Source organism: Daldinia childiae (assembly GCF_008694065.1).
Source record: "Daldinia childiae strain JS-1345 chromosome Unknown Scaffold7, whole genome shotgun sequence".
NCBI lineage: Eukaryota > Fungi > Ascomycota > Sordariomycetes > Xylariales > Hypoxylaceae > Daldinia > Daldinia childiae.
Window position 1 is genome coordinate 1,642,103 of NW_022984648.1, and position 13,548 is coordinate 1,655,650.

The following is a 13,548-nucleotide window of genomic DNA, read 5'->3' on the forward strand; positions in this document are numbered from 1 at the left end:
GAAGCTACTGAACATATCTTGGTGATAAAAGCGCCCTCCCCCCTAACTGTGTTGCCTTCCCTTTAATCGAGGGTAGCTTCTGACGTGTCTCTGGACCTAGGAGTTAGTACTTATATAGAAGTCTTGTAATATTGGTTTAACACTTAAATTCCTTGGTCGTAAATACGTCGTTGCCTACCTAGGTACCTACGTAGATACGTAGGCGGTGGGTAATAATATGACGGTTACCAGGCAACGAAATCACGCGCATGCTGTGTTTAAAAGGCGCATTAAGCGCACCTTCTATCACGAAGCCCCAATCCGAGATTTGCTTGCCAACATGGCCGTGGTCTAGTGGTTAAGGACATGAAGGGCTAATCGAGTTCGAGGCTAAGTCGCGGCGACAAAAAGGCCAATTTGTTCAGGTCAAGTGCTAGGTTTGAACTCACCTTTTTTGTCCCTTTTTCGTGAGATTAGAATACCGTGCTATTAACGTGCAACATAGCGGTACGTTTCGCGATAACGGACAATTCAAGTAGCAACCCGAGCAACCACCCTACACTTTCGACACGCATAGTTCACCAAAATCTTGACCAGGCATCACACACCACACACATTGAGAAGTCGGAATAAGTGTCATAATTACAGCCTACTCTCCAAGCAGGTCCCTATCCCTATCCACTCCTTCTATCCAGTCATGCCCTTCCGCCTGTGTACAAACCAGCTATATGGTACACCTGATATCGACGCGCAACGCTTGCTTCGCATCGTTTATTCATTCAAACTACCAAGAACATGGCAAAAAACCCATCCGATAACACACTTTCCGACCAACGCCGCCACAAGTGCTAGAGCCCATATATAGAAATGGCCCATTACAAAATCCTGGCCTATGCATTCGTTAAATAACCTTGTTCCCCATTCCAACCTACTGTGCTCAAGCCGCGGGATCCGATTCGGGGATCTCGAGCGTGTCTTCCGGGTTGGCTTCAACTGGTAACTCAACCTCCTTAACCGGGTGAAGTAGCATCGGCGGCAGGCACATTCTGCCTTCTCCGCCACGCATTTCATTGACATTGGTGCCGTTCTTGCTCTCGTCTGCGGTCAACTCGAACTCCTCGCCTCCATCATTGTTGACCTTCAATCCAAGCCATCTTCGGTACAAGTTGGGTGCGAAACCTGAGTTGTAGAACCAGGTGAGACCTATAAGATTATGTTCACGCTGGCCAAATACGGAAGTACGGGCGCCTCCTGTAGCTCCATTTTTGCCGTTGTTGAGGGTCCTTTCAAAGATCTCCGTAGGCCACTCGCGGTCCACGTAAAGAGGGTGTGGTACAAACACGGCCTTGTAACCATGTTGCAAAGCAACAGTACCCGGCCACATCTCTGGGAAAGCGTGATGTTTCAAGAAGGCAGTCTCTCGATGCATTTTCATGAGTAGACGGCGAGACATGCGTGATGCTGTGATGATCTGAGCCCTACGAGGCGGCATTCCATTGCTACCCGTCGTGTTATACCCAGTAATGTCGTCAGCTAGACCCCAAGTAGTTCCTTCTGGATCGAACATAGGGTTGAACGTAATATAATCAGCCTCTTCGCCAACTCCCCACACATATTTATCCTTTTCGTAGGTTGTCTCGGGTACAGGATCATCGTCTGGTTCAAACCAATCTTTAGGATCCTTAGGTCTCTCAGGACCCCAAATAGGCTTTTCGCCACGACTAGACTGCGATTTCTTGCCGGCTCCGGGAACATTGTCCCATATATTATCGGCACCCGTAGTGCCCATCTCAGTCTGCACTCGCGCCATCTGCTTGAAATCCTCCCACGTTCCATGAACGGAAGGCAGGTAAAATCGAGAATTCCGTTCCCAAAGACCCTTACGTGGCTGTTCCTGGGCCCAATTCTCTATCTTGGTGAACAAGTCATAGTAATGGCCAGTGTATCGAATATCCATCTCCCACTGCCAGTAATAGTCATATTCTGGGTGTAAGTAGGCAAAATGTTGCATGGCCATTTGCAAGCCACGGTAGACACCGTGAACGGGCAAATCCGGGCCACGAGCGAAAAGATCGAAAATTCCCTGGTAAAGTGATAACATTTGGGTTTCTGTCCAGAACGTGACAATACCTCGGAATTCCTCCGGTATAGTCTCCTCAATTCGTCGTTGGTATACGGCTGCATCTGCCCAAATTGGGTGTGCAGCATCATTCTTAACTTGAACGAGTAGGTGAATATCATATCGACCACCGGATGCTAGCACCAATTCGCTGATTAGGGAGCGGATGTTCATTACATCCTCTTCTCTCCAGAAGTATTCATCCCAGCACCGAATCACAACCGCGGTCCTTGGCAGCTGTTTCCCTGCAGTTACAGCCTCGGCGGCTGGTACCGGTTTCTTTTCCTTGACAGTCTTGTCTGTCTTGTCGGTTGATGACTTGGGTGACTCGGGAACCGGAGAGTCACGCGCCTGGAGCTTTGTGGCAGCAATGTCCTCATTGATGTAGAAACCATGAGGAGAGGGCTGTCTAGCGGGCACTTGCTTGTAACGACCAGCATTTGTCTGATAGCACCGTCTCTGAACATCCGCCCAGTCCGTCCCTCTCCAGTCGACTTGGGGCACCTTGTCCCAAGTAGCCTCAAAGCCTTCCTTTTCACCGTGTTCCCCAGTACCGAGACCACCTGACCTAACGGAATAACCGAAGCCATACGGCCCATATCGACCGTAGCGTTCGAAGCAGATATCCTCGGGAAGCCCTAGGAGCTCATAGGAACCAAGCACGGGGTCAGGGAAACCATGGGGGCGCCCCTCATAGTAGCGAATAGGAGGTACGCGTACTTTGTTTGCCTTGTCAATGTAGCATTCCTGAAATTGCTCAGGGGCATCCTGGAAAACACTCTGGGGATACCGAATATACTCTTTACTGGCAGGCAAGTTCCGCTCTTCGACGTCGGATTTTACGTTGGTGTTATTGACGTAGAACAACTTGTCTATAGGCGGCTCCCCTTTCGATCGGGGATACTCGGGTGTGTTTTGAGAAAAGGGTACCAGGTTCCTGATACCACCGTAATATCTTGTAAGGAATGGGAATTGCTCCCACGAAGGAGGCGTGGATGCCGGTCTGTTAATCTTGCCTTCAGCAAGGGCTCTGTTCTCATTGTGACTTGCTCGAATGAGCGAGAATATCATTGAGACAATGAAGAATGTTAAGCCAAAGCAGAGGTACCGAACGACCTTGTTTGGTAAACGGTAGTTAAGTGGTTGGCGCGGTTTACGAGGAACTGGGAATGCTCTTTTAGGCATGATAGGGGTTGCTGTAGAAGTTGAAGCACTTGTGAATCTTGAGTTGTTTGTACCAGGAGATGAGGTGGTAGAATAGTCGTCATAATCGGAATCGTCATAAGAATCGTTTGAATTTCGTTCCTTACTTGTAAGGTGTACATTTTCGTAAACAGGCAATTGAGATTGTCGACCCTCGCGGGAACGCAACGGGTTCGAAAGAATTCCCATCTTAGATGGGGAGCAAGATTCTGTCCGACCGTATTAGTATTGCGACGTTTTTAATCAACTGTCTGTTTAAGAGAGGTTACGAACTTGTACACCAAATTTGATCTGATTGCTTTGCCTGTCTCCCTGCGCTCGGCTTGGGTGAAGAATACTAGGTAACGACAGACTTGCAAGTCGCGACAGATACTATAAATATATTTGATATTCGCGTGTATTAAATTTACCGTTTTGCAGAAGTTAATTTCAAGTTTGCAAATAAAACACGAGGAAATAAATATAATTCCAACCTTGAAGTCGAGGGGTATCGTAATCGATAGGTAAGTTGTTGATGATTTGTTTTGAGATTCCCACTTTCTCCTTTTCAGTCCAATGGCCACTGGCCCCCTATCCCTGTTATTACCCCTGTCATGTTAACGACCTGGCAACCGTAGGAAGGTATGATACCTAGGTACTTCAAACGAGGGAACTACGTAATTGCTGATGCTGAACCAATCAGAGCAGTTTGTCTTTCCTGGAATAGACGCCTAATAATGGTTCGGATAAGGGAGGTTAGATAAGCATATTCTGACTATTACATACCGCATACATACTGCATAATGTCGGAAACCTTGTAACCTACTGACTTGTCGAATGCATTTTGTTACTTGAAGTCGGCGGTTAGACGTCGTACTTTAATATTAGGTTAGCAAACTTCACTTTGACACGTTGTCTCCTGCGTGTAACGTTATTGTGTACAAAGAGAATATTTAAAAGAGTCTTCTCTATCAACTTGGAGATTTCTAACCCTCAATAATAAGAATCGTCCAGATGATCATAAACGCCACAAACTGAACAAATTGTTAAGACAAAGCAAGCTCTTTTAACCATTAGAGTTCATCGCATGAGCTGAGTTACGACCGCTCACATTTATATCCTACATATCTTAGACATTTATCCTAGGTAGGCTAGGAGCATATCGGACGTTCATAAGCGCGACGACTTGCAGATTCTTGCAACCTCGAGATGCCGATGGGATCGATCCGTTGTCCGTATTCATGATTACTGGGCGATGCTATGTCCAGGTGCAGCCCGGAACGCCTCACTGCATCCCGTTTGTAGCAAAGTTGCAATATGGTCTCCGAGTGCGGGCTTCTGTCTGCAGCCACATTGAGGAAGAATACTACCTAACTTTGGACAATATAGTTATACTTGTGCATATCTGCAGGTCCGGTCACAAAGACGCAGTAAACTAAAAACTTTACAATAGTGTGAAGTCACACGACTTTTCGCCTTATATTACTATGTCTAACTCGGGGGCTTCGACTAAATTGATTCAAAGTCTGTTTCGGTGTACAGAGATGTAATACATCATTCTTTCGTCAAGCCTCGGTCGTGGTTATGTCAAGTTTTGATCCTCAATCCACTCAACTGTGGATCTATTAGATCAATTGCTATAAATGTAGCTTAGGCAGTTGCTAAAGAATTAAGTTACATGCGAGAGTCTAAGCGGCAGTCTAAGCGGTAGTATAAGCGACTATTTTCTTTATAATTAGCTTCCCCGGGTTATGTCAAGGTTTACATACCGATCCCGCTGACAGCTGCGACTGGCTTGAACATGTATAACATGTACAACCCATACAACTCATATGTGCTTGCTCTTGGCTTTCTTCTTGTCACTTGACCAATGGCAGGAATTAGTTGGTTAACTTAGATCTCCAATGTCTGCCTTTTTTTTCTTAAAAGGTTATATACCCCTTCCCAGGTCTCATTTCTCTCATCGTAATATTCTTCTATATGGGTAAGACTTCCAAGTGGCTTTTAGGCTCTCAGTTCGCTCTTCGAAGATAAACTCCTTCAGCTTTAACTTACACAAAGTGCTCCCCTCTATGATATACAGGCCTCATCCTACTTGTACGGTTTAGTCCATGTCCACATTCTGCTCTGACATCATGTCTGGCACACTCACGAGGACTGACACAACAAGACCTCCCTCACCCATCGATATCTGTCCTACTCGCAATGGCGACCCTTTAGCCATTAATGTGACTATTAGGCAAGACCCTCTGTCTGTGACATTGGATGGGCCCGCTATCTTCTTCATTGCTATCTTGCTGATTCTCAGCACTCAATTGCTGCGGCCTTCGACCGTAGCATTTCTCATCAGTGTATTTACAGTCGTTGTGTTCGCCCACAATGATTACCAGAACTATTTAAAGCTCGGCCCCGGAGGTACGCCAGCGACATTTGCCGGCTACATTCGAATCAACTGGTTTAAACTTTGGGCCTGTCGGGATCCTTTCACCCCTCTTCCAGCAGATCCAGATGTGCAGCCAGCCGCTGGAATCCTCCGCGAGAAACCGCTTCCTTACCGTTGCGGGCTGCGACCTAAAGTCGTCGGGATCGCGCCGCAACGGCAGGTCGACCAGTTTGGTTCTCGGGACTGCTACCTTATTCTACGGCGTATCTTGGAATCTCATAGTTGTAACAATCCGGAGGAAGTGGGCATCGGCACATCTTGCTTTGAAAAGCACGGCTTGGCCCTATTCTCTCGATATCCTTTCAACAAGACCTGCCAGGGTGAGATCTGCCACGTGCATAACTCGGATTACTCGATGCATCTAAACCTGCACCCGGAAGATGTGAAGGAGGTTATCGAGAAAGGCTGGGGTCAACGACATCCCTTGACGAGCCAGTGTTTTCTGAAGATGCCTGTTCCTAAACAATTCACCATGGTATACGCTCCACGATCGATGGATGAGCTGAAAGTTGTGTGTCAGATCATTGAAGCTGCAGGCTGGTGGGTTAGTGCAAAGGAAATGAAGCTGAACGCGGTGGGAGAGAAATGAGCCGTTGCATGGGCATTTGCAACCTAGATTGTCCTATGAGGTGGGAAACCAGAGATGGGCTTCACAATAACGTATCGTTTTAAAATAGACTTAAATATGACAATACAGAATAATTTTAGTTCATTAATTATCAGTTAGACAGGGATATTCATGGGGAACGTATGACAGACGCTCAAGAGAAGTTCACTTGTTTATATATCCAATGCAGACATATCTTAAGTCGTTGCATCGGCTTAAGTCAGCAAGACCCCTTGATATCCCTACTTTCGGTATATAGGAGATCACTCACGGATCCTATAACTGAGCTCTAGCCACCTGTGTAAGATAGCCCGTATAAGAAATAGCATTTGCTTAATTATTATGATTTTTTCCATTGTTCTTGCAACCTATCCCCAGAGGAACACATTTTGGTAACCTTTCGAGTAAACCGCGCAAACTACAAGCGTTGCTAGTCGCTAATACCAGTCCTAAATAATCGTACATCGTAACTCTTCCCGCGGGGTGCAGCACTCCTCGGCGTATAGTACATAATAAGTGAGTGCGGTCTCATAATATTAAGTAAGTAGCAATAACAGTAAACTCGCCCACCCACACATCAATCATCGCTATCATCAGCATCCGCGTCATCGCCTTGCTTCTTGCCTGACTTGCGATAACGCTCGCGCCCCGTGGCAATCGTAGCACGGACCGTGCGACCGTCGAAGGCTCGCCCGTCCATGAGGTTGATGCAGGCCTCGGCGGCTTCCGGCGTCGTGAATTTCACGCTTGCGATGCCTTCCTCCTCGAGATCGTATAGTACTACGTTGGTCACGGGCCCGAGCTTCGAGCACTCCTCGCGGATATCCTCTTTGATTTCTAACATGGCCGCTGGGTCTTCTTCTAGCTCGCGCAACGTGAACATGTGTCGTAGGATCACCACGCGGTCGCGCCGCGTGCCTGTCTCTAGCTGGCCCCCGTACGGGTCGTCGTCGTCCCAGTCGGCGAGCTTCGCATCGAGTTTCTGCGTCCGCCTGATGATCTTCTGCTTGTCCTGCTCGCGCGTACGGTCGGGCGCCTTGCCCGCGCCTAGGATGAGCTTGCTGCGCTCGCTGGTACCTTCATCCGCGCCGTTCGCGTTGCCCTCTTCCTTGGTGCCTTCGTAGTTCATCTTCTTGTAGCTCGAATCGGCGGCTTGGACGCGCATGCGCCCGCTCGCAAGCCCGGACGAGGTAAACCGGAAATCGGTGTCGTCGAGTAGCATAATGGCCATGTCAACGCTCTGGGGCTTGAAGAAGACAATTAGAGCATCGCCCTTGAAGTTTCCCTTCTCGTCTGTATATAACTTAATTCGCGGGCGACCACTGTCAATCTCCTCGGCGATGACACCGCATTTGCGCGAGAACACGTCGTGCACCTCGTCTACTGTCACATCGAGGGGCAGGCCAGTAACGTAGATAGCCGTGTTCTGGCGCGGCTGCGGCGGCTGCTTTTGCCTCTTCTTGGGACGTTGCTGCTGACCCCGAGGCGCATCTCCACGACCATTCGGCTGGTCTGTCTTACGCTTTTTGTTGGGGATACCAGAGCTATTACTACCGTTGTCCGGTCCATTGTCGGGGCTCGCGCTTCCGCCGTAAGCTAACTGCTGCTGGGCGAGCAAATCCTCATCGACTACGGGTATCCACCGCTTTAACTGGGAATCCCACTCAAACTCGCTCCCGTCTTCCTGCACCGCGATGTACTTATTGTCAAGCTTGGAGAAGGAGATTCGGTCGTCCTGTTCGAACTCCTGGGGGTCTGTCGGGAAGGAGAGACCCGGGCCAGGCTGCGGGTCTGCCATCGTCTCGTGGGTTTATGAAATAATTATAGAAAGTAGCATTAGTTGGATAGGCAGGCGAGGCAAATCGTGTAATTTGTTTAGATAATGTTGATCGTAGTTGAGTAAGTGTTTGAATGGACTTAAGCTTTCAATTCGCAAGCTTTATGCGCTACGCTACTGGTACACTACTACAAGGTACCTGTACGTCAGTGGAACACAGTACCTACTAAATTAAATGATGTGCACCTTCTATGCTTGAGACAGCCCCTGCATTACCTCATCAAGTTTAGACTAATCGTACCAGAATTGAATTAGAACCTCAAGATTGAAACGATGTGAGAATAAGGTTGTCAGTCATTCACTATACTTTATTCATAAGTACCTAAATATTATTAAATAGATATCTAAAAAATATCGCTTTTTTAAAATCTACTAGTTATAGCTATGTTTATTTCACGAACTCATTAGTTTGGCTTCGATTTCCTCGAAGACGATTCTTAATATAAATCAGCCTCCAGTCCGAGCTTGAGAGTATAAGTGTCTGAGTAGCATAGGTAAGACGAGATGATAAATCACAATGGCACTGGGTACCTACGTAGAGCGTGATTTTGGGGGTATAATATAGCATGATTCACCGATGGCCATAATACACCTCTATATTGCACAGCATGTACGATACAGCTGGTTATGTTCATCACATATCACCTGAAGATAAAACATATTCACGAGCATGGTTTATCTCTTACCAAGTATGTATGTTGCTGAGCTGTCTCCGAAAGTACTAAAATACAACACTACTTGATTTACCTAACTAGCCCGTGATGCAATATCTATAACTACCATTCGCATAATAATATGATGATTTGTAAGTCCTAGATCTAAGGAAGCTGTCAGTGAAGTGCCATGACATATCACTTAAACACTGTATAGCAACAGATACAGGCCGTCAAGAAATCAACATCACATTCTAGTCCTCAAAATCACGTTGCAATTCTTTTTCGTACCAACTTACACACCACGCAACCCGCGTAGTCTACCTATGTAAATACAGCGTGCTGTCGCACATTAGCCCTTGTACCCCTACACCTGAACGCCGGATGCAATGCAAATATGCCACCGACTAATAGCTACGGTGCAAGACGGTCTAACAAGAGATTCTCTGCTCTGCTCCACTCCTCCTAAAACCTCGAGATACTAGGCAAGCGTTTATTTCTTGCCCTTCTTCTTCTTGCTTGCACCGGGGGAACCCGAGTCGACCAGCACTGCGTCATCGTCACTACCTTTGACAGAACCTTTGGTCGACGACTCCTCGTCCAGCTCCTTCATGAAGTCCTTCTGGATGGCCTCGCGGCGCTTCTCCCACCACTTCTTGTCGGTCTCCGCGCGGCTATCGATCTCCTCGAGTCGCTTGCGGAGCATGGTATTTGCGGCAATCTCGTTTGCGGATTGGAAGATGGTCTGGCCCCAGCCGGGAGAGAGAGCATTCGCCTGGTCGAGTTAGTATAAGTGCGCCTTGGGAGGGTAGATGCGACGATCTGTCCTTACCTCTGTTACTACGTCGCGGAGTTCCTCTTCGATTTCCTTCTCAGCTCTTAAGAATCTTTGATTCAGATCCTCGCCGACGCTACCCCTCTGCAGCAAGCTGTTAAGGGCCTGCTTAGACGTTCGCACCTGAATAATGCGACGGATATCCTCGACAGCTCTTCGTAATAGCGCGGCCCGGATAACACTATCGGGTACCTTTGGCGCCTTCTCTTGGCCGGGTTCGGGCTCCATGTGAAGCAGAGTTAGGTAAATGTTTCGTTGTAAGTGCGGCGGGAACCATGGCTCGAGGTTGGCATTTTCAACTATGAACTTGTTAGTTTCGGTGCGGTGTCTTGAGGTTGATGCAGGGAATCATACAAGCCTTTCGTTTTCGATAAACCGTTGAGAATGTATACAAAGAACCTCCTAGAACACTAATATATGCGAACGGGAGCGCAAGGCTCATCCAATCTATATCGAACATATTGTGTGTATTCAGTCGTGTTGTGTAGACTGGAGATGTGGAAAAGAGAAGTGAAAGACACCGTTGACAAAATATCGAAATGTAGCCAAAGTAGGCAATTAGGTATGTGCCCTTTTGGGTAGTCGGGATCTTGACACTTTTCACGTAGCTCGAGTCCGTACCACATCTGATACCTGCATGTACCTTTGTATCTGCGCTAATCAATCCATTAATCAATCCACTGACCAGTATTGGCTGACACCTGGCGGCTTAAAGGTAGATGTAGACATAAAACAATGCTTTTATACTTAAAGCTATATCCTAACTATAACTTATAACTAAAATAAAGAAAAAAAAAATATGACACACTATTTTAATCTATGATTTATAGAAGAATGATTTTTAATAATTATATAGTTTTTTTGTAAAGGAGACATCTTGGTTTAAAAGGATAGGGTAAAATATGATATATGCTTCAAATGGGTGAGCAACTGTCACCAAAAATGGTCTGTGCATAACAGGCCTGACAGGGGCGCTGTTAGGTAAGGTACATATGGACAGAACTTTTGAAAGACACAAGCCACAGTTATGTACTAAATTTGGCGCGAACATATTGACCGCCTTGCCTAGTTAAATTTTTAGCTTATCTTTATGGACTAGCTATCAATTTTTCTTCTGGAGCTGATACGGCAGAATTTCTTCCATCTTTAAACTTATCACGACAGGCGCGCGTTCGACAAACACTTGCGCAGCCTCGATCAATCTAACTTATACGAACCATGTCGGCTCCAAGACCAGAGTTTATCAAATGCACAGGCCATAAATCATTTACTCAGCGCTTAGTGCTTGCGACATTAACAGGCCGACCCTTACATATATCGAAGATCCGTTCGAATTCCCCCACCAATCCTGGTCTCGCCCCGCATGAGATCTCGTTCCTTCGTCTGCTCGAAGCTGTCACCAATGGAAGCTCTATGCAGATTTCCTACACCGGTACGACGATAACGTATCAGCCTGGTTTAATCACGGGTGCCATACCGGGCTTCGGCGCCACAGACGACGTCCTCGAACATCAGCTACCCGCGAATTGCTCACGAGGCGTCACATACTTCCTCCTACCACTATGCCTTCTCGCACCCTTCTCTAAGTCACATATGAATGTCCGCTTCTCAGGGCCGGGCGTCATCACATCAGCTACCGAGACGGGCGACTTGTCGGTCGACTCCTTCCGTACAGCCATCTTACCCTTATACAACCTCTTTGGCATTCCTGCAGCGCGGATAGAACTGCGAGTTCTTCAGAGATCATGCGCCGGGCCTCACGGCACCGGTGGCGCGGGTATCGTCGAACTCAGATTTGCAAGCCAGGTTCGGTTACCGAAGACATTACATCTAAACAGAAGCCCCGGCAGGATAAAAAGAATACGAGGAGTCGCATATGCGACAGGTGTATCAGCGTCAAATAATGCCCGTATGATACACTCTGCGCGTGAAATACTTAACCCTCTCGTATCAGATATACATATCGCGGCGCAATACGACCAGGCGCCGTTAGTCCCAGATGCGGCAGAAAAAGCCGGAAGTAAGAAAAGAATGGGTATTGGTTTTGGTCTCAGTTTAGTTGCGGAGTCTAGCGCCGTGGGTGTACTGTACTCAGCAGATGTTGTGGTACCACCTAAGGGAGGAATAGTTCCTGAAGATATTGGAAAGAGGTGCGCATATCAACTCCTAGAAACTATAAATCTTGGAGGTTGTGTTACCGGGGCGGCCGCAGGGACAGTCTTGACGCTGATGGCTATGGGATCCGAAGATGTTGGACGTTTACGTCTTGGGAGAGACGTTGTGGGGACGGAACAGATTATAGGACTCGCACGAGATCTTAGAAAATTTGGGGCCAGTAGTTGGGGGCTTCGGGACGCCGAAGACGACGACTCAGGCGACATAATAGTCTCGGTAAAAGGGACTGGGGTCGGTAACGTGGGTAGAAAGATTGCGTAGTAATGATATCCTTGAAATTTGTACAATGTCATTTAATAACTATTTATGGCTGCCTTGGCTGAGCCGCGGCTTGCCTCGCTCTTCTCTGTGCTGCCAAGGCCGCGAGCGTCGCATTATATCCAACATTTTGTATAGCATAAGCAGCTGCGCTTTCAGGAGAGTTTGCGCGTGTATGCCAGGCCGTCCAAAGTGACCGTCGAATATTGAAATTGGCCAGGACAGCATTACCAGATCTCAATGTGTCGGCTAAACCTTCAAGGTCGCCTACAGGAATGGTGGCTTGTCTCAATAGGCCGACCCTCTCATCCGCATTGCGCTCATTGCCATTAGCATTCCTACCTCCTAGAGATTGCATTTCGATATCGTCTGTTTCATCTACCATAGGCGCATCTCGTAAAATTCCCCGTTCCTCTGCGTCGTGATCTTGCCCAGTAGTAGTCTCCTCTGTGGCGGTTTCGGGGCGGTCTATTTGCCTCCTCGGCTTCACTACTTTACGCACTCTTTCTTTCTCAATGTTCACAGTCAACATGAAGCATTGTAGCCCCAATATTAGGAGGTCCAACAAGAGGAGAGAGAATTTGGAAGAGGGCGCTTTTTGTCCGACAAAATCGAAGAGTATGCCACCGTGGAGGTAGCCTCGGGATGCTTCGCCGGCTTGGGGTAATGACGTGAGCATATGCAGTAATATACATAAAAAGTTGGGGCCGATAATAGCAGAGACGTGATAGTTGGGTATAATTAGAATGGAATCTTCAGCCTTGGGGCTTATGAATAGGGCTTGAGAAACCCATCGTATCATCAGTCGGAAGAACGAACAACTAGAAATGATATGTCAGCGCCTTCGTACGATGCACCACTTATAACAGTATAGAACAGGAAGGTCTCGTCATACTCCATATAGTATAGCGCACACAATTCGGCATAGACGACAGTATCTAAGCTGACACTTAAATGCATCATGAATTGCAGCTTCTTTGTGAGGCCATCCTTTGCTGCCTGGGAGAGTGACGGATTCTGCGTAGTGGTACCGCCATCGCGATTCTGCTCGGAGGCTGCGGACTGTGGTAAGTCGTCGGCATTGTCCTCTTGATGATAGTGGGACGTACGATGAGGGTCCGCCGGCGTGGTCGGGGTGGAAGCATTGTTCATAGCTCCACCTCAATCGACGTGAGAAGCCACCGGGTGATATGTCTTTACATGCTGCGAAGCCGTCATAAAGATATAGATCAGTTGCCTTATTGCGCAGGCGCTCGGGTTGGAATTAAGGCAACAAATTCGGGGAGCGCGTGGTGTTGGTTTTCAAAGGACTGCAAAGCCACAAGTATGGAACTCTTGGAAGCTGAGGATGATGTTAGAGCAGCTGAGAACGCCGCATGCACAGGTTGTACTATGAGTGCCACAAGGAAGTACCTGTGGCTGCTGAACAGTATTTCAGTTTGCTGACTAAATTGCTTATT

General features: G+C 47.5%; 6 protein-coding genes across 6 annotated transcripts; 2 read left to right on the plus strand and 4 right to left on the minus strand.

Annotated features, from left to right (window-relative positions):
- Positions 1 to 916: 916 nt before the first annotated feature.
- GL218_06741 (uncharacterized protein) lies at positions 917 to 3,490 on the minus strand (the record flags this gene model as incomplete). The annotated part of the gene is made up of 1 exon (XM_033583467.1): positions 917 to 3,490. One exon carries the CDS (start codon positions 3,488 to 3,490, stop codon positions 917 to 919), a length of 2,574 nt encoding a protein of 857 aa, XP_033433660.1.
- Positions 3,491 to 5,415: 1,925 nt separating this feature from the next.
- On the plus strand, positions 5,416 to 6,312 carry GL218_06742 (uncharacterized protein; the record flags this gene model as incomplete). Its single annotated transcript, XM_033583468.1, has 1 exon — positions 5,416 to 6,312. One exon carries the CDS (start codon positions 5,416 to 5,418, stop codon positions 6,310 to 6,312), a length of 897 nt encoding a protein of 298 aa, XP_033433663.1.
- Positions 6,313 to 6,907: 595 nt separating this feature from the next.
- GL218_06743 (Splicing factor U2AF-associated protein 2) lies at positions 6,908 to 8,128 on the minus strand (the record flags this gene model as incomplete). The annotated part of the gene is made up of 1 exon (XM_033583469.1): positions 6,908 to 8,128. The coding sequence occupies one exon, from the start codon at positions 8,126 to 8,128 to the stop codon at positions 6,908 to 6,910; it is 1,221 nt and encodes a 406-aa protein (XP_033433662.1).
- A 1,185-nt stretch (positions 8,129 to 9,313) lies between these two features.
- On the minus strand, positions 9,314 to 10,115 carry GL218_06744 (Translocation protein sec66; the record flags this gene model as incomplete). Its single annotated transcript, XM_033583470.1, has 3 exons — positions 9,314 to 9,595; positions 9,653 to 9,954; positions 10,010 to 10,115. The coding sequence occupies 3 exons, from the start codon at positions 10,113 to 10,115 to the stop codon at positions 9,314 to 9,316; spliced, it is 690 nt and encodes a 229-aa protein (XP_033433665.1).
- Positions 10,116 to 10,873: 758 nt separating this feature from the next.
- On the plus strand, positions 10,874 to 12,091 carry GL218_06745 (RNA 3'-terminal phosphate cyclase-like protein; the record flags this gene model as incomplete). The annotated part of the gene is made up of 1 exon (XM_033583471.1): positions 10,874 to 12,091. One exon carries the CDS (start codon positions 10,874 to 10,876, stop codon positions 12,089 to 12,091), a length of 1,218 nt encoding a protein of 405 aa, XP_033433664.1.
- A 43-nt stretch (positions 12,092 to 12,134) lies between these two features.
- On the minus strand, positions 12,135 to 13,240 carry GL218_06746 (DSC E3 ubiquitin ligase complex subunit 4; the record flags this gene model as incomplete). The annotated part of the gene is made up of 2 exons (XM_033583472.1): positions 12,135 to 12,909; positions 12,984 to 13,240. The coding sequence occupies 2 exons, from the start codon at positions 13,238 to 13,240 to the stop codon at positions 12,135 to 12,137; spliced, it is 1,032 nt and encodes a 343-aa protein (XP_033433667.1).
- Positions 13,241 to 13,548: the final 308 nt, after the last annotated feature.